This window comes from Rhipicephalus sanguineus, chromosome 6, assembly GCF_013339695.2.
Source record: "Rhipicephalus sanguineus isolate Rsan-2018 chromosome 6, BIME_Rsan_1.4, whole genome shotgun sequence".
NCBI lineage: Eukaryota > Metazoa > Arthropoda > Arachnida > Ixodida > Ixodidae > Rhipicephalus > Rhipicephalus sanguineus.
The window spans coordinates 177,595,686-177,623,343 of record NC_051181.1 but is presented as its reverse complement, the minus strand read 5'-3'; the positions used below and the strand labels follow the sequence as shown (position 1 = coordinate 177,623,343).

Here is a 27,658-nt window from a genome sequence, read left to right as displayed (position 1 = left end):
TGTGACCATGGCACTGAGTAAGGGAGATGAGTTCCTTGCAGGTGCAACAACACAGCTGCTACAATTAGCGCGTGCGGCACATGATGCTTATATACAATGGCTTTGCGGAGGAAAAGGTTTTTGAGATCCATGCTAGTACGGAACTGGGTTCTGCAAGCACTGCCTAAATGCCCACCAGTGAATGTAATGATGATGGATTTTGTTTCTCCTCAGAATGTGGCTACTTAGTGGCTCAAGCAGCGGCCATTGCCTTGCAGGACCAAACTCCGTGAACACGCTGTACGATCTACGACACTAGCTAGCGCGCCATGAGACGAGAAAGGTCAGCTGTATTCCCCTAGCCGAGCGTCTGCGCTGAAGAATAGTTTTTCGTGGCACTTAAAAGACTGAGGTTTCTGACAAGCCACAATAACAACGAAGAATTTGTTCTAACCTCGTCAATGTCTTTTGCATGGCCACTGCACACCTCGAGAGGCCAACCTACAGCTGCCGGAAAATATTTTTACGCTGTGGCGAGCAACTTGAGAGATTCTCGGATAGACGATGTAGGATTGACAACTGGTTAATGATGCTCATTAACTAGTTAATGACGCTCATTTTGATTCTCAGCCGGGACGTATGTTTCCGCGTCTTGGGCAACGGCATGGCCACTTACGGACAGTACTTCAGTAATCCTGGCCCTCTTGCTATTACACAAGGTGATGCTTGGAATGTCCTTTGGAAAACTCTCTTCGGTGGCTTGCTAGAAATCTGGTACCGTCAGCACAAAAGGAAATCCGAGGATGGGAGTGTGCAGCCTGCAGGTTTCCCCCAGCAAAATGCTTTGTCCATTCTTGAATTTAAAGATATATAGTGGCTAATAAATGTTCTCTGCCAACCTTTCTAAGCTTCAGTTTGCCCAGCAATGGCACTCGTATTTACGTTTCACGTCCCCTATATAAACCACACTGCCTTGTCATCGTCTCGAATTAAAAAGTGCTACACATCTGAGAAAAACCAATGCTGTATGATACTATACAACGTGAAAGATGGGCTGGTTGAAGCTGCACCACGAATTCCTTTAGTGGATAAAAAAAAAACGCAAAGGACACAGCATGCAAACAATTGTGCATGTCATTCTTGTGTCGTCTTTTGGGCAGAAAAACTCGAGCATTGTGTCTAATGAGTAGCAGGCTGCACACTCCCGCATCGACGCGTTTTATGCTGGTACCTTCAACAGCAAATGGCCTTCAACGCCAAGCAGCTGAGCCGCGCTGTGGTGCAGGGGGTGGAGGATCCCTGCGCTGGACCAGCAACACCTTGCGGCCACCACTCAACATCACGGGCCTTGCAGAAACCCGCTCCCCCGTAGTTGTCGGCACGCGCTTGATGATTTCGACTCGTTGTGTTTGCTGCTGCGGTTGCTGCTGCTGCGCATTACCTGCACCAAAATGAATGCTTATGAATACGCAATCCCACCCGAGAATTGACAACTTTAGCTAGTCTTTAGGCAGATTACCCTTCATAACCCACCAGGTTACTAGACATGGCAGTAGCAGAAACACGAATGAGAGGACCATAGAAAAGAAGGACCTTTTGCCTGATATTCTTTATCCTATGTATTTATTTGGTGCAACGGAAAAACAAAAAGGTGGAAATGAACCGTCTTCCATCCAGTATTTTTCTTTTGTTTCAAACCATCTCGCCAAACCTCTACACGTACTACAGACCACAAAAGTTTTAAATTTTTTTAAAGTTTATGGGACTACTGCAAGTTGCGGGAAAATTGAACTTCCGTAATACTTCGGCACATTTAGGGATGTGACATCCCACGAAACACGAAACCTCCATAAAACGTTTTATAGAGGTTTATAAAGGTTTTAAACATTTTAAAGACGTTTTATAGAGGTTTTGTGTTTCATGGGATGGTGAGTGTGCAAATCAACGACAACGCAAATAATTTTTTCCTCCTTTGTTCCAGCACTTCGCTCCGAAAACAGCCCGCCTAGAGTTGAAGTCGAGGATAAGGCACACACAGACTATTTTTTTTCTGGTGGAAATATTGCCTTAGACTGAAAGATGACTTACTTCATCGGCTCCTGATACAAAATCGTGCATGCGAAAAAAAGAAAGATCGCGTAGTAGAATGACATATGACCACTGTGACGTCAACGTGACGAGATACACGCGAAAGGTCTTGCACCTCTAGGACCCTCTCTTGCTCCTTCAGCCATTATCTCCGCACCCGTAGAACGCCGCAATAAACAAAAACGTAAAAGAAGAGCGCCGATAAACATCCGCTCCCTACGCGGCTGGCACGCCGTTCTTTTCCGCGCTTGCCGCGGCTCTTACAGCGAAAAAGGGTTCGGCTTTGCTTAGCCCCGGACATATCACCCACACTTTTTTACTGCCGCGCGTACCTAAAGTAAAAAAAGGGAACCGGAACAGACGAAGATACGCGGAACTCCTACGAAAAGAACGCTATTCTTGGAGTACCGGGAGGTCTATTTTCTGCGCGCTTATGACAGCCGGATGAAACGTTGGACGCAAGTGAGCATCGCAGACACGCAACGCAGGAAGTCGGATTAAAAAACAAAAAGAGCGAAAATTTAATTAAGCGCGTATAGAGGAGCTTCGCGTTCGCATCGTCGACCCGCTGCAGACACGTTGGGAAAGGAGCTCATGCCAGCGAGCGCATGCGAGCATCGGGCGATCTCGAACACTTGACGCGCGCAAGGCGATGAATTATCAGTCGCGACAGCGGCGCGATAAGTCACGGACGATGCGGGCGGCGTTCTCCGCTCTAGTCGCAAGAGGTATACGCGGCTATCTTCAAGGTATCTCAGACGCGACAGGCCGCGTTTGCAGATTCCTGAAAACGTGAGCGGTTTTCGCTCACGTTTTCCATGGGCACAATGGACACAATCGCGTACCAGTTGTTCGCACTGAAATGTCGATGAAGCAAAACGCAAGTGACATGGAAATAAACCGGCTGTCACAGACTATCGAAAGCGATCGCGCCTTGATTCGGATCGAATTTCTCGCTGGCCGACTGGTCAGTTAGCGCGAGCTGTCAAAACAAAACGAATAGAGTTGAAGAAGGCACGATCCCGATTGGGCTTGCGCGATAGCGGTTAAAAGCGCGCCGTGTGACACCCATATAATACGGGTGTCACACGTACGGTGAACTTTCAAAGGGGACCGCGCCCTACTCGGAGCGAATCGATTGGTTCGTTTGCGCAAGCTGAGGAAAGAAGCGAATCGAAGTCGAACACTCGAACCCAATCGGTCTCGATGGCGGATGAAAACGCAAAGTGTACGTGACGCCCATACACTCTAAGAAAAAAGTCGAGTACTTCGGGAGTATTTCATTGCGTTATCACCGCGGTCCCGGGCCTTCCCGGTCACGAACGGCGTGCGCGCTCTCAGCGTGACATCGCATTCTTGATAAAAAAGTTGCGAGTGTCGGGTTTTCAAAAAAGGAAACACGAGAAAGCCAGATGACGATTATAGTTGGGTGGCAGAAATACTCCCCAAACACTCGATTATTTCTTAAGAGTGTATAATTAGAAGGCTGTGGGTTCGGGCCCCAATGACGGCACCGTGTTTTTTTTTTTTCGTTCACTTTAATTTATTTCCATTTACACCATAGTTACTACACTACGGTTAAAAACTACATATGATGCCACTATGCTTTCTTGGCTTCATTTTCTATTGGCTTCATTCACTCCAAGAAAAAAGAAAGGGTATGTGTTAATTCTTTCGATGAGTCCAGACTTGCCACGTATATGACTCTCTTTAAAGGGGCACGTTAACTCCCTTCTGGGTCCCACTGGTCCCACGACTCTCCGACGAATGTATACTGATACTCTCGTGAACAGTCATATATGCGTGTCAAGTCAAGAGTGACAGAAAAAAAGTCGAAGGACTCTTCTTTTTTTTAGAGTGTGTGATCTGTGTAACAAAGAAACAAGTCCTTCGAACCATTCCGCTCTTTCACATAATACTGGTGTCACATGGTGCGCTTCCAACAACAACCACGCTTGATTCGGATAAAATTTCCTCGGTTATCTAGCGGCCGTTCTGTGCGAGCTGAGGAGAGAAGCGAAACGAAACCAAGACATCCGATCCCAATTGGGGTTCAATGGCAGTTGAAACCACTATTCAATCGACAAAGTCAATGCAATTAAAAGTGTGTCTCATGATAGCTTACGCGTTTGCCTGTGCTCTCCCTCATATTGCCTGAAGGAACTATCAATTTTTGTTTTTGTTGGAGCTTTAAGGCATATTACACTCCAAAATAAGGCTTATCAATTGCTTCATAGCTTATTGATAATGTACTCTGTATAATTAGAAGGCTATGGGTTCCGGCCCCACTGACGGCACCCACCGTGTTTTGTAGCGTTAGCTACACTGGCCTAGCCGAAGCCGATTTCGCGTGGATCCTCATGAGCCATGCTGCGCATGCGCAAGGATCAGTGATGTCACACAGCTGGCTCACCGGAGCCGGCATCTCACGCGCTCTCCGCTACCGCCGCGCGCGACTCGCCGCTGCTGGTCTGCGCGTCCGGGAGGAGTGGCGTCGTAGCCGCGGCAGACACACTGGCGCCGGCGCGCGCGCAGCTATTCGCCTTCGCTGTGCAGTCGCCGTTTGACACTGCGCTGGAGCCGCTTGATAGCGCATCTCACTGGCGTTTGCAGGTAGGTAACGCCATGGAGAAGGAGAGCGCAAATGCTGCTCAACGGCGCAGAAGAGCCGAGAAGCTTATCTGATCGGATCCCGAAGTAGTTGCCTGACAATTAGCGGTTCAGTGTATGAAGAATGAACAGAAGAAGGCTAATAATCCTAGACAATCTGGAAAACTAAGAATAATCAGCTGAACCTTTGCTAACGCTATGTATATTCTGGCATAGCTGAGCTAAGCCACTGCAAATCTTTTTTTTTCGTTCACTTTAATTTATTTCCATTTATACCATAATTACTGTACAATAACAGTGTCACACTGTGCACCTCAGCAGCTATCGAGACCAATTAGGGTTGAGTTTCTCAGTTGCGAATGGCTCATTTGTGCGAGCTGTGGAAAGCCAATCATTTCGATGAAAAAGTGGACTGTGCGACACACGTATTCGTGTTTGGTCACTGCTGGTTCTTCGCATAACAAAGTAGAATATCGATAAGCTATGAAGCAATTGATAAGCCTTATTTTAAAGTGTAATGCCTTAAAGCTCCAACAAAGAAAAAAATTGATAGTTCGTTCAGGCAATGTGATGAAGAGGACAGGCAAACGCGTAAGCTATCACGAGACCCACTTTTAATTGCATTGACTTTGTCGATTGCATAGTGGTTTCCAAAACCACCGCGAGTGCGTGCTTAGTCTCCTTGACACGCCTCACAAGCAGGACGCCTTGGCAAACGTCGTTTGGCATTTAGCTAATTCGGCTTTTTCGTGATCCCATGACGTATGCACCCTTCTCCAAGTGGAAAAGTCACGAAATGCCTCTTAATCTCAAAGGCTTTCGTTCTGGCAATACCAGTTGTCCTGGCCCCCACCAAAACCCTACCAAAATACCAGAGGGCAGCACAGGAAAATGGAAAAGGCGGATTGAAACTACAGTGTAACCTCGTTACAACGGATCTGTTTACAACAGACATTCGGATATTGCATACCAATTTGCGGCGTTATGCCGACCTCCGTATTAGTTCCATTGATTGATCTTCGTTTACAACGGATTCTGGTACAACGGACATTCGGATATAATTGACTAAAATTTCAGGCCAGCAAGGTGGTCAGGACTCCTTTAGAGCGGACTTTTCTACCACGGTCATTAACTTCCGATTTCAAACATTCGCTTAGCATACTTTCGGGACGGGAGCAGCGCACCGCGAATATCGACGTACCGATTTAAGAACGTCAATGATCAGGTCTGTCAATGATCAGCTATGCCTAGCTGTAGCGACAAAAAAAAAAAAAAAAAAAAAAACGGCGCGCAGCGTGCTTGGTGTTGCGTTTGGGACGCTGACACGCGAAATTGCGAGCCGCTGCCACCGCTTCTCCGCGCGGTCGCTGCGCGGCGAGCTTGGCCGGGGGGTCCGCTGCCGATGCGCAAAATGCCCATCCGCGGTTCTGAGGAGCCAGCGGGCAATGCGATTCGTTGCTTGAGACGAAGGACATTACGGCTTCTTCGCTTTCGCGTGTCCGCTAGCGCGATGTTCTTGCCCGCAAAGTTCGGATTTGGCTCGTACATCGGCACCGTGAACGGAGTTAGGCCTAACCACGACATCTAGTAGAAAGCTCGGTTGCGATGTGCGTGGCCGCAGTGCCCGATGTTTCAAAGTACGTCATGCTCGATTGCGAGTACAAGGAGTTGTCCCGCGGTGGTCTTCGTCATAAGCTTCGAAGTGCTGATAAGAAAAACCTCGAACAGCGGGTCCAACGAGTCAACGCTGTTCGTAGCACGTCTGCGATGTTCGCGACGAGTGCGGCGCGCTATCGTAATCTGATGATTGAGCTTCCGCTTGCAGCTGCCCAACTAAAGCGTTCCAAATATATCGTCGACCCGTAAACACAGAACGAGTGCGAACGCGTCACTAAGTAGCGCAATTTTCGACAGCCATGACCTCGCGACGCACAAGCAGCAGACGACGATCCCGAAGCGAGCATTAACACGTTTTGGCTGCTTCTGCGGTAATACCGCAGAAGCAGCCAAAACGTGTTTTTCGTACGCTTGTAACTGAATGGAGGAGCCAGCTGAAACGGAGAACTTGAACGCGGAGAAATGCTCTTTACGACGAGCCCAAAATGGTGGCGCCCAGTTGCGCCGTTGCCGAGCTATAATTTTGAAAAACGCTTTTTTTTATATTTCCGCAATTTTCGCCGAGTCGGCGGACGCAAAACAAATTTTTTATAGCACTTCTACGTAGTTTTCATTGAAGATATTTTGGAATCAGAAATGGGCTACAGAAACTGAAAATGCGATTTTCCAAAAATCGCATTTTTTTTTGGTCCCCCGTTAAAAATAAGACCATGTTTGTGACCCATAATTCTCTCCGGTTATAACAGACCCATTCAGTGTTTACATGAAAGTCTGTTGTAACAGTACTTGGATTTTACATACTCCCTTTACAACAGACCAAGATCCTCTTCACTATGAAGGTCTGTTGTAATGAGGTTATACTGTACTTCAAAATGCGCTATCTGTGTTTGGCTACTATTTGTCGGTCAACCTGATGCAGATCAATATCGGTGAGTGCAAGGAACTTTAGAACAGCAGTAGCGCAGTAGCACTAGGCTTGGATTCAAGTACAACTTCGTCTAGCTACCTAGCTCATAATGGCCATCACGATGTGGCTGTGCTGCGTGACTTCAATTGGTTTAGACTTTTTTGTATTCAAAATCGGATTGAGGCAGTTTATCGGGATATTTATCATACACATACGATATTTGGCTAATAAAATACAGCTTCCTTCTCAAATCTTTCTTGTTTGTCTGTCTGATTTCCTGCATATGACCATTGGTGAGCCCCAAAGACACAAAAACGCAAGAAAACCGAAACTTCGAAAAATATTTTCCAATTTCACACCTTGTAGCGTAACAGCACGATGTTGTTTCCGCTTATACTTCATTTTCTTTTGCTGTTAGTTGTCCCCTCCGAATACATAGATGGTGACGGTTGCGATGAGCTGCCAGTTTCCTGACACGGGGGCTTCTATGGAACTTTCGCTACAAGTCTACATATATCTTGGCTAAGGTGTTGCACTGCTCAACTCGAAGCAGTGGCACAGCCAAAATTTTTGTTTTAGGGGTGGGAAGGGGGGACACCCTGCAGAATGAAAGGCCAACTGCGGCGATTTTCGAGGTCTATGTATCTCAATGAAATCCACTGGATACATTCCTTTGCACACTTCCATCATTTATGCAAAATTACTGGCTTGAGAGATTGCTTACAAGTTAATTTTATGGATTACCTCGAACCGCCCACTTGGCTCCCGCAATCACTGGTCACACTGTGTGTCCTCAGACTGGACACAGTGATGGAAGTAACGGAACCAGTGATAAAGGTGTTTAGGGATGCAGTGTACCACGGTCGCTTGATGGAGACATTGTTCATTTCCATCGAGCGGTCATGAACATACAATTGCTGCAGTGCCTAGAAGGCAATGATAGTGTGTGTTTGGCCAGCGCCTCGCTGGTGCCCTTGATCATAAAAAGTTTTCAGCGCATTCACAATTGCATCGCTGCCAAAAATTTACACCAACAATGAAGCAGAACACATTTTTTTACATTAGGTGCTTGCCTGGTTTATCTCTCAAACATCAGATCGCACCTTCTGTCCAGGCTGTTCAAGTTTGTGGCTACGGCAACCAGGTAAAATGTTAATACCTAAGAAGTTTGTGAACAAACTAAAGCTCTCTCACATGAACGCACCAGTTTGTGGACAGCTGCGTTTAACTAGAGTGCTTATTTGGGCCGGTTGGTACATGTTCATAGAAAACGAGAAATAGCACAAACCACAGGACAATGGGAAAGAAACAGCGCTTGGTCCGTCTCTGTCATGCAGTTCATACAGTTTCCTGTTTTATGCATATAATGTCATGGGATCAATTAACTTTAATGCAAGTGAAGTACGAGCCACCTCTTGGATGATGCGCAGCTTATCATACATGAAAATTTTTTTTCGGGGGGGGGTTCAACCATACCTTATGTGTATATATATGCAACCTTATGTGTATATATGTGCGTGTATATATATGCAAGCAAAACTAAAAATTTTCAAGGGGGGGGGGAGGGTTTTGAACCCCCTTGGCTATGCCCCTAATGGATAGACCTAGTATACACTGTGGAAAGAACTTTTGTACAGTGAACCAGCACTGCTAAAAGCTCCTCTTCCACCAGTGAGATGGCACAAATGGTGCGATGTTGTTACATTTCCACTGAGTGCCTGCTCTTCATGGCTTTCACAGCTTTCATCCTCCACACTGGCTGAGCCAACGTGCCTTTCATGACTACCGGGCGGTACCCCTTAAATGGACCCTGAAACGGCTTTGACGATTTTTGTATTAACGCACTGAGCCAGTAGAGCAAGTCCTAAGAATCGTTTGCAGACCTACTTAAAGCTCTCTGCGTCAACTTTGTAATATTGTTACGATACTTTAAACATGTGAATTTCTACAGATCGCAGCAGCTCAGTCGAACGATTTTTCAACTTTCTGCATCCTCCTTACGTAGCACCGGTGACCGATCTCATTGGATATGTCCAGTCTACATCACTGAACCTCCGGTTGGCAGTGACCATCGTGTGCCTATGTTACAACGTGCTCCTGGTTGACGTGAGCTGCACGACAGTGTTTATCTCAAGGTTTCTTCCCTCAGACGCCATGAACTGCCCTAGCTGAGTTGTGCGCCACAAATCTAGTGATTGGTGACTTCTGGTGAGCAGAGTCATTTCAGCTCGTCGCACTACTGAGCGTCGAGCTCTCGCTATCCAATCAATGCCAGGATCTGCGCGTCTGCGGCAGTAATTTCACTCCTGAAGACACAACCACATTGCCTAAGTTTACGCTTATCAGTGATTGTTCTAAAATACTTTTTGTTTGTCCACAAGCCTTTGCAGATTGTAGCCACACAGGATTATAAGATAAGAACAGCTGGTAATGTGGCAGCACCCGACAGAGCAGATCTCAACCACTCCACATGCTTCATCTCTGTTCAAGAGAATCGACAACTGGGCTAGTTGGTTGAAATGCATGGTTTAACTGATCTAAGCGCACACAAACGAAGACAAACTTCTTCGTCTGTATGCACATAGATCAGTTAAACCATTCATCTCTGTTGCCTGCGCACTTGACGGAGCTCAACCTGACGGAACTCAACTGCGCTGCAGTCGCCAGCGACAGCTGGTTGTTCGATGAGTTGAGCAGGCAAAGCAGTGGCAAGAAGGAGACTATAACTATAATTGCCCATAGGTGCCTTGATACATGACGCATTGCTTAATTCATGGTGTGAATGATTTGATGATGCTGTAGCCTAAACGCTGACAAAATTTCAAAAACTGTTTCAGGGTCCCTTTAATACGCCATGCAAGGACAACACTACTTGGTTGGGTTTGGATTTCGTTTGTGTGCTTTTTTCCATATATAATGTTATTTTCGTCATTTTGTCATTTGTGCCGAAATGCCGACAAATGCCCATTTTCAAATTCGGCACCTATATGAGCACTACTTAGCCTCAAGTTTTGCTTCCAGATGCAGTTTGAGACCATTATTCATGTCATCGGGCAACATTGTTTGGAAATTTAAGGGGTTCAACCTCGTCCTCTAATTCAACCAACTCCATGATAACAACCACTAGCAGCAGTGAAGTGGGACACGCCGGCCAGCATACGCCGCCACACTGACATGGTTCGAGTGGTTGGCAAACGCAAAGCCACGAAGAGCCGTTAGGGGAAAAGATAGTGAAGAGCAAAAGAAGGAAGAAAATTGTGATGTGCACGCGGCTTTTGTTTTGTTTGTGATTTACTTCTGAAGGTGTTGACCGACAGGGTAGAAATTGACCCTATGCGATTAGACCCGGCCAATACGAGGCATCCCTCTCTTCTGGTTTTTATAGCGGTCTGGCTATCTGCTCCTGTGCTGCCCTTCTCAGCCATGCCGAAAAGAAAGAGACCCATGAGTGTGTTGATTCTACAGTGGACGCTTGACTCGCTATGCTACAGAATAAATGGAAAGACCGTGTTCTGCAAACCGTGTGGGAAAGAGGACAATTGCACGGCTATGTTCAATTGTTGGCGGCTTTGTGCCATCATAAACACCATTTCTTATTTTCCTCTAGTAGATACAGGTCATGCATGCTTTCGGTTGAAATCATTCGCATTTATGAAAGAATTATTGTGCCTATATTTACGATGTTTGAGGCCAAAAAAGTGTTTTGCCACCCTATTTTTGGTGCCTAAAATGCGTATTTTTGATGTCTAAAAATCCGGCCTGTATTGATAACTCATAACGGTCCTCTTAAAAAAACATGCACATATGCATGCAAGCATGTGTGCAAAAAGGAACCGAAATTTCAAAATAATCTGATAAATGGCAGAGGGAGCACGCTGCGCCTACCAAACACACGTAGCGAGAGGCTTATACAACAGGCTGCAATTTGCCGTGTTTCGCTCTCCATTAGTAGGCGAGCTACAGCCACTGAAGTGAGCACATGCACATTCCACTTGTCAGAGTGGTACCAAAGTGACAATAAAAGTGTTTGAAGAACAACCAGGGTCTCGGAACAAAACGTTTTCTGTTTCGGTTTTAGTTTCGTTTTGCCACAAAAAGTTCCGTTCCGTTTCTGTTCCGGAGCAAAAAAAAAAAGTGCTCCGTAACAGCTCGTAACGGTTTTTTTATGCAAAACTGAAATTAAGTTAATCAAAAAAGTCACAGTTTCGCCGCAAGGCTGAAGCAATGAATGCGATAGCAAGAAATTGGAATGTCACACGAAGAACGAGAAGCAGCTCGATCCTTTCAGCGCATCGCTGAAGCACAAAGAAGGACGCCCGAAAAGAACGCACAGTCATGCACAGGGCAAGTGTGAACTAGCAACTGTCGCAGTTGTTACGTCTTTGTGCTTGAGCAACACGCTGCAAGTGTCGACAATGGAGAATCAGACGCTCTTAGATATTTCTTTTTCTTTTAAACTGTGGCGCGTGGAGTGACCCCCTGCGTCTCCTGCCACATGGGGGCGTCGGATGTAAGTTGTGCCTGGTGTTTTGTTTTTTTTTTCCTTCCACATCACGAGTGGGTACAGAAAACGGCCACTTTGTTGTGCGCGTCCCAAGGGCAGTTTTCAAATTGAAAAATATTAGCAGCGTTGCGTGATAGGAAACACGCTCAAGCTCCTTCGAGATTTGGTTACCACCAGCGGTAAATGGTGTGTATGAATTGCTCGCCGTTATTTCGCCAGCACATGCATGGGGCATGGTTGAGTTGTCTAATGAAGCGGGCTGAGGAGCGAGGAGTCAATGGTTCGAATCCCCGGTCAGGTGCTTCGGAATTTTTCTTCCGCTTTATTTTTCTTTGTGCCTCTTTTATATATATATACATATACATATCCGGGACATGACGGTGACGGCGACGGCACCAATTAGCCGAGAGTGTCCATATAATTGCTATCGCAATAAAAAACATTGGATTTGTGATGTAGTTACTTGCCCTCCTCTTAAGAAAGTGGGACAAGAGTAAAACACGTTCTTCAGAGGAGCGGAAGTAACTGTACCACGAATTCCTACCAACTATCACAAACCACTATTAATTTCAAAGTCATAGTATTTATTTTCTCAAAAGACAAATGCGTTTTTTTTAGTAGATTCAATGCTTTGTGTCAAGGGAGTGAGCACAATCTCAGAAGCAGCATGAAATTGAGTGTTCTCTCTTCTGTGCGAGACCGCTGTTCTGATAAAAGGACCGCCAGGCCTGCGCGGAACACGCAGCACAGTCACACCGAAAGCTGGAAGAGCGGACTTTGTAAAGCCCGTTGTAGAGTCTCTTGGGGCAACTAATACAATTATACATGCACGGTACCCACTACGCCATAAATCATTGTAATTTCTCTGAAGTATCGAAGTTCCCGCTATGCAATTTTTCGTCATTTTTCGGAGAATCATGGTACCCGCTACACATCTGTAAGGCATGTGCACTTTGTGCTGTGGCTGATGATGATGAAGAATTATGGCTGAGCACTTTGCAGTGAATGGGAAGCATTGTTGCAGAATGGGAGCCTCCATTCCATTCCAATTCCATTCTGGGCAATTAGAACTTGCCGCAATTCTATTCCTTTCAATTCCTCGGAAGGAGCCCATTTGCACTCCGGGAATGGCCGGGCAGTTCAATTCCATTCCTGTAATTCCTCAACGTAGGAAAGGCATCTTGACAGGTTTATTGAGTTAAGAATGAACACCCCATAAAGCTGATGCCATCAGATGTATTAAGAATTGCAAAAGTACGTAAAACACATTACCGTTCTCGTAAGGTCGAGGGATAGTAGCTTGGTGACATATCTCGTGCAGTCATAGGCGTGCGCACATGGGGGGCAGGGGGGGGGGGCGGCCGCACCCCCTAATCATCTAAGAGGGGGGCGCAAAATCCGACCCGTACATTGACCCTTCTAGTCACCTAGGAGGGGGGAGGGGGGGCAAAATCTTCCCCATACATTGACTTAGTAGGGTGGGGGGGGGCGCTGTGATGAACCTTTGCCCCCCTTAATGGGGAACCCTGCGCCCGCCTATGCGTGCAGTACAACCACCCTACTAATTCCCATAGGGGCAGTTCTTCCGCTACCTATAGCATTTGCATAGTCAGCATGTTTGAACGAATGGTGATGCTTTAATCATGTTTAAGCTTAAATGTGTCACTGCTAAAATGACGACATAGCGTATTTTTATGCTGAAGAAAGTAGTATTCAAGAAGACTAAGCAATTTTGTCACGCGTCTGGAGCGGTCGTGAATATGGAGAAAACTAATATTTGGTTAATGGGGAACCAAACCCTCCATATCTGCTGTTATTAGTTGGAACAGCGCACTGCTCGGGTACCTTGGGCCTTGGGCCGCATTGCTCGTCAGCACTGACACTTGTGAAGCGCGCTTCGCAAGCATGGATGGAGTGAAGAGAACTTTCTGTGTTCGGCTGTGTGCAGGTATGCAGTGTCTTCCTTGTCGCAAAGGTTATTTACGTGTGTCAGGTACTATACTGCTCGTGAGATAAAGATCAGGCTGTGCATAGAGTATTCGCCACTTTCGTGTAGGGGTATCAATGCGAACCAACACGCAGGGGTAGTATGTTTCTCCCGTCAGTATCTCTGCTGCAGGGGCGTAGGCAGAAATTTTTTTCGGGGGGGGCACCTCCATGATCTCAAGTGGGGACAGGGCAGGCAGATGTGGTTGAGTGTCATTTTGTACTGTGTATGCCACGGCAAAAATTAATTTCAGGGGGGGAGGGGGCACAGGTCCGGTGTGCCCCCCTCCCCCGGCTACGCCACTGATCTGCTGGGATAATGCATTTGTTTGTACACTAATTTATGCCTTGGTTTCTGGTAGGCGTGTTGCTTATAAATGTACCGTGCTTGTAATCAGCCAAGCCATTTTAAAAATACATACTGCTTTATTGTTAAATTCGAGGCTCTGACTTACTAATGTTCGAAGTTTGAAAAACAGCACATAGACAAAAACGTGCTGTATTTTCAGAAAAAGACGTAATTCCATTCCCATTCCATTCCGTGAAAAGGGCACTTAATTCCTTTCCCATTCCATTCCTCCAAGCATTGTCCCCATTCCATTCTGGTGTTGCGAAAATGTGGAATGATTTCGGAGCCATTCCAATTCTGGAGTGGCAACTCCATAACACTGGTGGGAAGCATTAAACCATACACTTTTTGTTATTAGCATTGTGTGATGACTGGTTGTTATCTTACTCTTCTGCCACGCTCTATTACATATGTTAACATGATTCCCTGCCCTACATGACGCCTCTATAGAGTATTTTTGCGGAGTTACAAGCACCAGCATGGCACTGTGGTGGAAGATCCGACTGCCACGTAGAGGCTGTGGGTTAAAATCCCATCGAGTCCTAGAAATTTGTTTCTCATTCGATTTTTTGTTATTCCACGCGATAGCGGTCACGGACACCGGCGGCGGCGGACAACTATGGCGCCAAAATCAGCTGTTGTGATCTCATAACAGCTTTCGCTGTAACAAACTTTATCGCCGACAATGCCCTCTCCACTTTGGCCTGCGTGACAGGCGTGCAAATGTCCACCTGCGTTAATATAAACATCTCTGGTTGCCACTGTTTTTGTTTTTCGCACAATTTCAACATATCTTTGCTTTGGAATTCCTGCCAGAGGTACGCGCTAATACTGTACCCTGAGATATGCACACACTGCACGAGCTCTGTTGTTCTGGACTGCGAAGTTTTTTTGTGAACCGAAAAACAATCGAAAAAATTTCGGTTTCACTGCGGAACGAAATAATATATAAATTATATAAAGCAATGCAGTAAAACAGTATTAATATGTGCCCACTTAGAATGCCTATCATAGTTTCGAAATTCTCCTTGACATTGCCAGTGCACGCTATCATGTAGTCATGTGAGACTGAATTCTTTCTGCACTTAGGTAAAAAGAAAGATAACCCATTGTACTGGGTACCGTATACAGTAAAACCTCGGTGATACGATCATGGCTCGTACGAATTTCGGGGTGATACGAATTTTTCTGTGGTCCCGGCCAAGGCCTATTAGCCTGCAATGTATTGGAGTACGGTTGTTGTGAACCGATGTTCACCCCGCGACGTTTGATACGAACGTACGCTAGCGCCCAGGTACGAACAGGTGCTGCCCGCGCTGTCGCGGAAGACGTGGCAGTCACGCGCGGGCGCGACCATAAAAGGGTGCGTCGTTGCCTCCGAGATAGTGCGCGCGAATCTTGGAGGCCTTTATGCGCATTCGCGTTTAAATTACAGATGACGTTGACGTCGGTATTATTCTTCTTTTTTTCAACGCGTTGACGCGTGCTCCTGTGCTTGAGGCAGCAGCGTCTTTGTACTGTGATAACACGTGCCTGCCACGTCGATGCAAGCCATGTCCATGCAATCAGACGTTCTATGAAACAAGACTGAAACTTGGGCGGCAGGTCCGTCATGAAGTCCCATGAAAGGTGGAAGAAGACCCCAAGAGACGAAGCAGATGGTCTTGGCGAAGGAGCTAGGCCTCGCAACATACGGGCACACCTGCCAACTCTCCAATTTGCACAGGAGACTCCCAAATTTTGAGCTGTAAATCTCCCGAAAAGCATCGCAGCGATAAGAAAATAACAGCATCAAAGAAGAGCAATTATAAAACTTTCTGGCCTTCATCAATCGCGTGCAAACACTTCTTATGTAACTTTCGCCGCATTACTTTGGTGTCATGCAGAAAAAGCGTAGTAAGATTAGGAAGAGGCTACTAGCGGTGACGGGTCACAACACATCTGGTTCATTAATTACACACGCGCTCATGCACCGTATATTTACGAGTACTAGTATGATCGTTGACGTCGCTGCGGCCCTGAGAAACACTAAATCAAAACGTACGCCAACTTTTTGTTTTCTTTTTCTACTAATTTTCCATGTTTTCTGGTGATACGAATTTTGGATGATACGAATATTTTTGGTAGCCTCGCGAGATTCGTATCACCGAGGTTTTACTGTATTACCGATTATAAGAACTTTTTTGTCATAAAATGACCTTCCAAAGTTCGGGGATTGACCTATAATCGGAGTCGACCTATACGCAGAATCATAAAGTCGACTTATCTGTGGGGTCTGATGAAAGGTTGTCGTCATTGGATTTCCTGCTTTTCGACGCATCTATAACATCAGCCACAGAGGCAGCGGAGTCGCGGCAACAGCTATCTCCCAACGCACGCGTGCAGCTTCCGGAACCGGACATTCTTGCGATCTGCCACGACGATCGCGAAACTATAGCGAAACTACGGAGCGCGTTTAAAAGTCACCGCCGCGCGGCATTAATGCAAACTGCTTGGGAAACACGGTCTCAAAAGCAGCATTTCAAACCTTTGATGGAGGGCGAACGATGCTCTATGAATAAAGGGGAATTTATCTTGCGATGCGCCCGGCAGTTTTGTTTTCATACAATAGAAACAATTCGTTGACAAACCATCGGCGTTCCACAGAAAAGCTGGCAGCGCCGTGTGGGCTGGCAACACTTCGCGGGGAACTAAACCACATGACCAGTCACATGCGCCCACAAGGCGTCTTCGCGTCTTTTTGCACGCACGTCTGTTTGCCATTTCTGCATTTCGCTTCGCTTGCGAGCAGTGGTGTGCGCGATTTGCGACGCTGCCAAACGGATGCCAAGATGCCACCGCTACGCCGGCAACAGTACAGCGCTGCTTTCAAGAGGCAAGCAATCTTCTACGCAGAGTCGGAAAGCAACGTAGCAGCAGGGCGCAAGTTTGACGTGTCGGAAAAGTGCGTGAGGGAATGGAGAAAACAAAGGACCAAGATCTTCGCGTGCGCTGCTACACGCCGTACCTTTCGCGGTCCGAAGTCTGGACGATACCCTGTCATTGAGGAGGCGGTTCGAGATTGGGTTCACGACCAGAGAAGCAAGAGCCTGAGTGTTTGCTACGATGATATTGAAGCAAAAGCACGTACTGTCGCGAAGGATCTGTGTATCCCACAAACGAGTTCAAAGTATCCAAGAAATGGGTCAACGATGCCTGGTATGGACTGCCAACCAACATGGTCCGCGCGGCGTTTTCCACGTGCGGCATCTCAGTACCACCAGCACCCGTTCCGACGGCGAGCAGCAGCAGTGGCTCACACGATGCCAATGACCGTGACTGCATCCTTCTCTCAAGCGACGACGAGTCGTAAGCAATGTTTCACGGGCAAATAAATGTTTGTTTGCATCACTCCCTCTTCTGAAAAACTTATTGGTGAGCTATGGCTGCAGCATGAGGCTAGGTTCGGAGTCAACTTTTTTTCCCCTAGAAGGGGTTGCAAGTTGGCGGGTAGACTTATAATCGGCAATATACGGTACTTTAGGCAAAGTTCATTTGGCATTTCACTCAGTATTTTTTTTTTTGTAGCTGCAGCAGATGTCAGAGGATGCGAATTTGTACTTGGCAGATACTCTGTAGTACCACTTAGTCATAGCTATGGTGCATTTGAGCGAATACATATTAACAAGATTTTACTTTACTAGTAAAAATTAAGACACTTTACTGTCTCAGTTCAACTACACTCTCAAGAAGAAAAGTTTGGCAGTGCTAATTAAAGGCACAGTTCAAAATGCACTTTTCATTTCAGTGTCATGTGGCATGGCTGAAGGAGTCATGCTGTTTTCGGATAAATCTGAGAAAATCCGATAAACACTTGGCGCTAAAATTTTTTGACAATTCGGATTTATCCAGCAAACTAAAATTTTAACGGCCAATATGACCTTATTCCATTCTTTATTGAAGGGCTATGTTCTAAGCGGTCATTGATACATCGCCTGGTTTGGCCAATATAAACTTAACCTCACATCAACAGTATCTCGAGCTTGTCACGCACAGAGCTAGAGATCTATGTAGAGCCCCCGGGAGCGCGAGACGACATCAAATATACAAACCCTGTAAAGTATGCTTGCACCTATTACAGAAAGCTTTAAGGTTGTAATATGCACAAACATAGGTGTTTTGTATCCAAGTATTTGTGCTTGCGTGTACATGTGTTTGTGCATTCAAACCTTCCAGACAACGAAAACACGATTCGTGTGTTCCGATGTTTTCGTGTTCAGATATCATTTCATTTTAGATATTGGAGTATTGAAAATAATGTCAAATTAAACTTCGAATTTGGGAGAATTGGGGATTTACGAAAAATAAACTCAGACAAACACCCTCCGAATTTCAAGAAAAATAAGAACTAAAAACATGGAGCCTAGTCATGTTTTACTATACTTGGATTAGTGTCTCTGAATGGAAAACATTGGCCAGAGTAGGCAACATTGAAAATGGGCATTCACATTTTGTTGACACTCTGCCCAACCTCTGATAACCTAACAAAAAGAAGGCACGTGGCATTGCAGCCGCTAACTCACCAGACTTGGTTGGCTTTCCCACATCCATGGCAATCCTTAGCAGCTGAAACAAATAAGCCACAAATGGCAGTAAAGGCGCTGTGATCTTACATACCGATCTTATGTAACAGAGAGGCCACATTTTCTGCGCTCTGGGCGCGATCAGTTTCGATTTCGCCCTTAAAATTCGATAATGAATATTTCGAATTACGGGCAACTTTCGCGATTTCTAAAAAATCGGTATGCCGTAAATTGGCATGCACTACAACTTTCTAATGTAAACAACTGCCCTCAAGTCAATAATTTAGAAGTTAATTAATGAATTTGTGTTAATTAGTCTTATCAATGTCATTTCAACTGCAGCAAAGTAGTTCCGCCTCGACATAGAGTATGTGTGCAAAAACGACTGGAGCGTGACTGTCTCAGAAATTTTATAAAATATCTACATTGTCTCAGAAAAGAAAAAACTGTATTGCTTTCAATAAACTGTTCAGTGCACTTTACCTCGACTTGCATTTTCCAACCTGATTTACTAATCATTGGTGACTAACTAGACCTACATGCGTGGGTAACATGTTGGTATGTTGTTTAATTTTGTTTTTCCTAGTCCAGATATAATGATACTCGGTTATAATGACAGAATTTTATGGTTTTGTTAATATTGTTATGAGTAGGCTGCACTGTATCGCTTTCTTTTATCTCAACACTGATACATATGGAAGTAGGATGACAAGTGTACATGGGTTCTGCCTTCATGTAAAATTAAAACACATCGTTGTGTTTGCAACTTTGGATGGCCAAGGTTGCATAAAGAGTGGAAGTTGGACACTGTTTTCAGAACAAGCTTGTGTTCATATTCACAGAGGAGCCCCATGGAGCATTTTTAATCACCACTGGCAGAACCAGTTTTGCAACATTAGTCAATTAAACTACAGGTGTGTGCTGTGAGAGGCATTCTTTAGCACTGAAACATTCCATGGTTTGAGATGAGTTTTCTCACAATTTCAGTCATCACACTAGGCCTCTTACATTTTTTTTCTCATTCCACAGTGCGCACAATACACAAAAGGCAATCAGTTGCATTTGTCAGAATCTGTCAGGAGGGCCATGTAGTAGTCGTAAATTAATACAGTAGAACCCCGCTAATACGTTTTTGAAGGGACCGTAGGAAATAAACGTAAGAGACGGGAAACGTAAGAGCCGAAAAACAGGAAAAACGGCAAAATATTTAGTGGCACAGAATTTTATTTCAGTTCTTACGAGCAGCACGAAAATTGGCGCGCTCAGCCGCGATCTAGCTCGATGGATAGAAACGCGGAGCTTAGGACGGCCTCATCCACAGAAATGTAATCAACGTATGTGATTTTTTTAACACCAACAGCTGTAGGCATGAAAGAACTAAGCACACGCAATCACGACCGGCGCGGCGAGTCCGACCGCGAACCGCACGCACGACTATAGTGTCAACCAGCTCGAACTCCTCCCGTTCTCCGACAAATAACGATGATGATGAGTCTACGCCAACGCGATGGCAGAAGTGAATGCCAATCTCGAAGGCCTTGCTTTCGCAAGCAATTACGTCATACACGCCATGTTTGTGCAATACAAATCTCAAAGGCTATGCTTTTGTCAATAGTAAATGCCAATCTCGAAGGCCTTGCTTTCGCGAGCAGTTACGTCAGTAACAGCGGGGTTCCCAATACATTGTATCCTATGGGAGCTATGCTGGGACCGGCGGAAAACGACGTAACAGCCGGGAAAACGCAGCAGTGAGGAACGTAACAGCGGGGTTCTACTGTACTATGATGTGGCAATGTGGTCATTTGAAAAAGGATAAATGTCAGTGGTTCAGGCATTAGTGAACATAATGCACAATTTCGTTTTAGATGCGAAGCAGCTTTTGCTCGGGGCTGTGTCCGTCCCTTGGCGACCGTCCGCCTTCTACCACCTAGCATAGCCACCTGAGCGCGCGCTCGCGCCAAGGAGAAGTCTTCTTCCTCTTGTTCTTCGACTGCCTTGATGATGATAAGTGCAGAGCACTTTAGGGGCCCGGGCTGCCGTATGCTGTCCTAGCTTGATGTAATGCAAACAAAACCATGTGTACTGGCACGCGCTAGCGTGTTCGGGCCTGTGTAAGGGGCTGGGTAAGACGCTGTGGCCTCTCCCCCTTACACTCTCTCAGCAATCGTGATGGCGTCGGGGAACGAGATTCTGCAGACGTGCGATCAACCAACGCGTTGTATCCTAGTCAGAATGCGCTGGCATACAGTAGCACGTTCGGGCCTGTGTAAGAAGCTGGGTAAGACGCTGTGGCCTCTCCCCTTTACACTCTCTCAGCAATGACGTGATGGCGTTGGGGAACGAGATTCTGCAGACGTGCGATGAACCCGTGTGGCGTGCTCCAACAAGACTTCGGGACGAGCAACAGCAACTACAGTGAATTCATGGTGTGCTCCACTTGCAAGGACACGTTAACATCGGGCAAGGTGCCCATGATGAACAGAACTCTAAGTCGACCCATGCGCTGCTTCGCATCCCCACATGGTTCCCTTTAGTGGGAAATGGTGTAATTTTTTCCTGCAGTAGTAAAGTCTTTTCCAAAGGTTTTATAAGCCATCTTGCTACAGCATGATGTGTGCCTTAAAGAGCTTTGCAACAGGGCTTGGCAACAGAATTCTCTCATAGTGTGGCTTTGAAACTTTTGACAAGAAGTGCACGTTTGCCACTCTAGTGAACACAGCAATATCGCTCACCTCTATGGGCAGCGACCGGGCTTGTGCATTGGAACCGTCCTGCTTGAATACCATGGGTAGCCCATCTGCAACCATTTGAGAGGGCAACATGCAAACAAGGCATTAGTGCACTGAATGACATGTTAAACATAGATTTAAAGGGCACATGAACCACCTTTAAAGCTTGATGAAAAAACATGTCCTGTGGGTAGAAGACAAAGCAGTGTGTGGGGTTCACAAGCCATCACAAAGTTGAAACAGCTTTTTACAAAGTGTGAGACGGCCGCCAGCCAGTGTCGGCAAATTTCTATAGAGAGCTGCAACCAATGCACATACTTTCTTACGAATGCGTGACACTGAGCGTGGATGGGAAATGTTAACACTGCGCTCATAGTGGCTTCGCTTGTACTGATTTAAAAAAAAGTTCTTTTAGTAATATATTTCTGAGATGCACTGTATATTTGTTCCAAAGCTGATGATGTCATTAAAAGAAATACTGTTTCAGGCCACCTTAAATAAGCAAACAGTTCAGTCTAAGCTTTCTATGAACAAATTTATTAGCCTGAGTTATCAGCCTCACAAGGTCTGTGGCTAATTTTAAACACTGTAAGCCTAAAACCTATCAAATGGTGGAAAGGAAGTGATGTTAACAATGGAATATTTTGCACCATAGCGCAAACACGTTTCTAAACTACAACGGTCTTAAAATTTTCTTTTAATATTCTTATTCATTCCTACTTAACATTTTTATATGAGAACCCATCTCTTCCAGTGCCACTTTTCTCAATATTAACTGTCATTGCACTGTAATGTCGTGAACACTGAAGAGTGCATGTGCCAGGGTGCCATGTAAAGTACTGTCATGTGTACGAGTACTCAATTCAAGCGCAGATGACAATGCAGCCTTGTTGCATTAATCTTTAGTAGGAGTAACTGTGTCTCCCTCAAAATATGAAATGTTTACAGTATTTGATGCCTTCCAGTTAGCTGAACACTGAATTCCATTGACTCCCGTGGTTCCAAAAGTAGCTACTTTGATGAAACTGTATGGGCATTTTCTGTCCCAGCCCGACACTATTACAAGGCAGTAAGTAGGGTATTCACTGGTGTGCTGGCAAACATAGGAATACAAAACCGCATAATGCTTATCGTACCAGCAGGCGTCAATTGAAAAAATATTTGACATTGCGATTGCTCAAGTCTATGTGCCATTGGTATTATAACATTCGAGGTTCCCTCATCTCTGTAACCAACATTGCAGACAATGACACTACAAAGTAAACTTTACTGTTCTCTTTGATTAGCAGCATACTATCTATCTAGCTACCCCCTGCTGAGAGACAGCTTGTGAATCCCACTGCTTAGTGTGAAGTTTAAGGAATGGCATGATTAATTAACTGCTGTGTTTACTCCTGATGGCATACAGCCCAATTAACACTAGTTGAGAGAGCAGGAGCTGTGTGCTGCAATGTGCACTTTTGCTGCCGAGAAGAGGCTGCTACACATCAAGAGAATGTACGCCTTGGCAAGCGGCATTGCACTAGCCCAAGGCTATGCTAGTAGCGTTATGCAGCAAAGGTAGCTGCTGTGATGAGCAATACACAAGGCAATTACACACCTCTTGTTTTGGATCTTTGGCAAGTCACAGGATGAGGAGTGGTGTGGTCGATGGAATGGAACAGTGAAAGCCAATTGCACAGCAAAAGATGTGTGCAGTAGAGGCTAGCCTAATAGGCTACACATTCCAAAAGGCAAGTTCTTTTGGGCCAGCTCAACAGCATACCAGAGATAGCTTTAGACTAGAGCACAGGGGCCCTAACGAAGGCATCGAGCACCTCAACTATAAAACACTTGCACCATTTCGGTGGACACTTAAAGTATGCTCCCCTACAAGAAAGTGAGTGTTCTGTGGAATGATACGCAGTCTTCATACCAGTCCGTACAGTATGACCAAGGGCCTGGATTCGTGCAACTTCTTGTATGAAGCTGTAGACATCTTCCGGGAGGTTTCGGCCCAGCTCGTCTCGGGGCTGCGGCTGTGGCTGCGACTGGAGGGGCTGACCACTAGGAAGGGTGTAGGCAGGCACACGAGTGCCGTCCCGGAAGGAGACACGCACATTCTGACGTGCCTCTTTCGCACGCATGAAGGCTTCCAAGCATGGCACTGAACAAAGGATTCCCTTGGGTCCAGCACTTGCAACTTGCACGGGCTGCAAAGCAACAGCAGTAGGAAAAGTGAAATTCTGTAGCTTTAGATGCAAGGAATACCATATGATTAGGAGGCACTATGCAGTGTGAGACTGGGTAAATTTTGACCACATAGGGATCTTACGTGCACCTAAACTTAAGTACACCAGTGTTTCTACATTTCGCCCCTATTGGGATATGGCCCAGGAATTGAACTCGCACGCTTGTGCTTAGCAGCGAAACGCCATAGTCACTGATCGACAATGGCAAGTAGTAGGTAACGTCGAAGTGAGCAGGCATATTGAGTAAGACCGAGTCTTCAGGGAGGCAAGGACAACAAAGAAAGGAAGATGAGCGCCTGTCCTGTGAGTTCTTTATTTCTATTTGTCGTTTTTGTTTCCATTTGTAGAGATATTCACGTGACCAATGTAAGCCTTGCAGCCATTCACTCTACACTGCTCATAGCTTCGGTGACACCAGTTGCGAGGTCTTCACAAATGAGCAATGAATGTGCAAAATGACAAATCAAGAATGTGTTGCCATTATGCTCCTTAAAAAAATGAGAAGCCATCAAACCAGACACGTTGCTGGAGTGAACATTTCATCAAGGGGAATTGTCTTTCAGAGCATTCATTTTAAAGGCTATTAACTGCGCTAATAAACACGGACAAAGACGAGGGAAGACAGAACGCCCTCGTCTTTGTCCGTGTTTACTAGCACAGTTGACCCTTTCAGATGCCACCTATGAAGAACTTGAACATGTTTAACTTAGCGCAACGACGACGAGGACACAAGAGAAGAGGAGACAAACCACAGCGCTGACTCGCAACTGAATATTTTATTAGAAGACAAGAACGAAAAAAGGGGGCACTTCAACCCTCAAATATTCAGTTGCGAGTCAGCGCTGTGGTTTGTCTCCTCTTCTCTTGTGTCCTCGTCGTCGTTGCGCTAAGTTAAACATGTTCAAGTATTATCACCAACTGGCCCAGCTATCAGTTCTTCTATGAAGAACTGTCCGTAAGTGCGTCAAATCGACACAATGTTATTTCAAGGCACTCAAGGTACATTGCAACAAAAATAATAACGTAATACCTTAATTTATGTGTGTTACAGTAATAATTCTTAATTAGTTTTTAATGAAATATCTATTTAATCTGAAGCCATTCATGCTCTGTTTTTTCTTAAATAGAATGAAATCTCAGGCTAGAAATGTATTATGTAGTGCACTATGCCGACATTCCATAGACCCCTTTGCGTACACCAGAATGCGTGCACGCTAAATTCTCTGACATAGCTTTGAGACACACCAGCGAGTATGGCCCAAGCGTGCATCCCCGGGCACCTCCTCGTTGCTGCATGGAACAGCGTCCATTTTTGAATCGCTGTTTGCAAAGGGTCAAAGCGAAAATGATTTGCGACGTCGTCGAATATCGCGGTGATTCTAAGTTCCAGAATGCCGTCTTCAACACTATAGTGATCCGATACTTTTGCGGCGACAGTACGGCGATGCTGGTGACAAGGCATGACTGAACGTGCGCGCCTAAATGCAAGACGAAATGTTATTGCTGAGCAGCTGAGGTCCTCACGTCACTCCTTTCTGTGGACAAGTTGGTAAACTGGGGCGCGGTCTGGAACTGACCGAGAGGGAGCGCTGCCAGCGCTAAGAAATGGCGGGCTTGCCGGCCGTTTTGAATCGTGCTGGATACCGGTGATATAAATCAATAAAACAGATAGTTATTCGTCCCTCAGTTGCATTTTCGGTCGCAAATCGCTACTAGGGGGTAGATAACTACACGTGGATGCAAAAATCTTGACATGCGTAAATTTGATGTTAAAGAAATGAGAAGCCATCAAACCAGAAATGTTGCTGGAGTGAACATTTCATCAAGGGGAATCCTCTTCAGAGCATCCCTGAAAAAGTCTCCTTGTAGAAATGTTGGATCCAGCAACATCCCATGTTCGACTTCTCATCTTATCAAGCCTCTGTTCTCCGTCAAGATTTTGTCTTATTCTCCTTGCACTTCTTGCTGACCTAAGGTGCACAGCACATGCTAATTTTCAGTAACAGCAATGACTATTTACTTGTCTATCCAATCATAAACCGAATAAGGTACAAGTTCAGGGGAAGATGGAATCTTGAAGTGATGAAAAATCCTTGGAACATGTGGTGTCGCTGGAGCCAAATTTTCGGCAAGTGGTCTTGTCTTCTTCGAGGCTGCAATTGGACCACTTGTCGCAAGACCACTTGTCGGAACGTTGGCCCCAGTGACACCTGGAGTTCCAAGGACTTTTCATTGCAATCATAATCCAGCCACACTGCAATGCACACTTTTATGGAAGTAAGGTACTACACTCAAGTTCAGGATCGCATTAGGAGGAGGTGTGTGCTGCACAGGTCATACCGTGAGGCACTGGGCACATAGCTTGTACGCGCAGCCGGGCTCTTTGCGGGCGCTCTCCAGGGACGGGCGGCTGCGCCGCGCCAGTTCGTAGAAGCGTCCCTTCTCCGGTAGCACCTGGAAGACACCACAGAGATAGTGGCAGAACCCAGCACAGAAAACGGGACAAAAAGCACACAGGACACAGCACTGCTATAAACTGGTTTCTTCATTGGGAAAGGAAACAATGACAAACAGAACAGCGAAAAAATGGCACAAACGCTATCGAGTGACTCGGCTGGCTGGCATAACTATAGTTTTCGATCAGGGTTTACATGGTGCAGGAAAGAGTTGATCATGGTATGGTAACCACGAGCGAAAAAACAGCAAAAAGGATCATAACTTGGCGGTCGGCACAAAACTAATTGAAACACCTAAAATGGGACATTCAAAAATCAACAAAAACCAAGAACTAATGTCTAACAAAAAGAGGTTTGTAAGCAAGTGACAACAAGGCTAACAAACTGCAACCAGGAACAATTCAACAAAAACAAAAGCATGTGACAAGTTGTGTAACCACATATGACGCTCAAGGTAGCTAATTTCATGGCGCGCTAATACAAGCTGCTCCCCTTTCGTGAACTATGTGCGATATTTCTTGAGAACCTGCGTATTGTCAAGCAAAGCTGTTGTGCCACAATGAACCACCTAGCCCACCGAAGGACGCTTGTACACGGCAGAGAGGTTCGGGGCCTCTTCGCATGCCAAGACCGCCAACAAGACTTTACCTGCGTGCCGAAGTTGGGGTAGACGCGACTAAGGCCGGCGTCCTTGGAGATGTCGTACATCATGAGAGCCAGCATGGTGTTGTTCAGGGGAAACATGTGGAACCAGAAGCGCGACGTCTTAGTGATGCCGTCGTGCGGCCGCTGGAAAAGCGCGGGACAGGCTACATTCAACTTGCTCAGGTAAAGCTGGAACGTCCGCACTGGACACAGCGGGTTCTCCGGATCGTCCGGAATGGAAGCTCCGCCCGGTATCTTCCACTGCAGCCGCCTCCGTCCGTCGGCCGGCGACTTCAGGAGCATGAAAGAGTCCTTGCGCATAGCGTGCTGGTTCTCGATGCCATCCGAGCCAAGGTGGATCATGAGATCAAACCATACCTTCTGCTGCAGACCGCGCGGGGTGTTTATCACGCGCCAAAAGTACTGTCCAATCTTTGTCAAGTCTTCGGGCGTGATGACCACGGTATCCGCTGACTGGCCCATTCTTCCCGCTCCTCCCGCGTTCGCTGCCCCCGATGCGGAGGGAACCGCCAGTGGCGCGAACGCTGGGTCGCGGCTAAGATCGAAATCGGCGCCGTACAGAGACCGTAAGTAATTGTTGAGGCCAACCTGAAAGCGTCGCAGCGAGCGTGCGCTGTGCAACGGGCCCTGCCTGGAACGGGACGAATCGACGTATTCCCGGGCCAAGCCGGCCAGCGCGAGCTTGTCGAGCTGTCGCAGGCTGGCCGTACCCTTCTTGGCACAGAAATCTCTGAATCCTAAAAGGCCGTGGGTGCGAAGCAGTCTCTCCTCGTCCGGCGGCTCGGCAGCGGCACTACACTGCATGGCATCGATGCGGTGGCATCAGCCCGCGCGACATCCACACGGGCCAAACAACGACGCTTCTTCGCTTTGTCTTGCGCACCCACACCATTGGGCAGCCCTTCGCTTTGGGCCGCCCAGTAGACGCACTCGTTCGCTTTTGCCGAAATGTTTGTTATGGTTTTGCTTTTGAC

The 27,658-nt window shown here is 46.3% G+C and overlaps 1 protein-coding gene across 1 annotated transcript; it reads right to left on the bottom strand.

The window, feature by feature from the left end:
- Positions 1-35: 35 nt before the first annotated feature.
- Positions 36-27,658, bottom strand: LOC119397099 (uncharacterized). The gene is made up of 6 exons (XM_037664540.2): positions 26,667-27,658; positions 25,903-26,016; positions 23,247-23,523; positions 21,335-21,399; positions 18,603-18,645; positions 36-1,420 (listed from the first exon to the last, which is right to left on the bottom strand). The coding sequence occupies exons 1-6, from the start codon at positions 27,486-27,488 to the stop codon at positions 1,230-1,232; spliced, it is 1,512 nt and encodes a 503-aa protein (XP_037520468.1). The 5' UTR covers positions 27,489-27,658; the 3' UTR covers positions 36-1,229.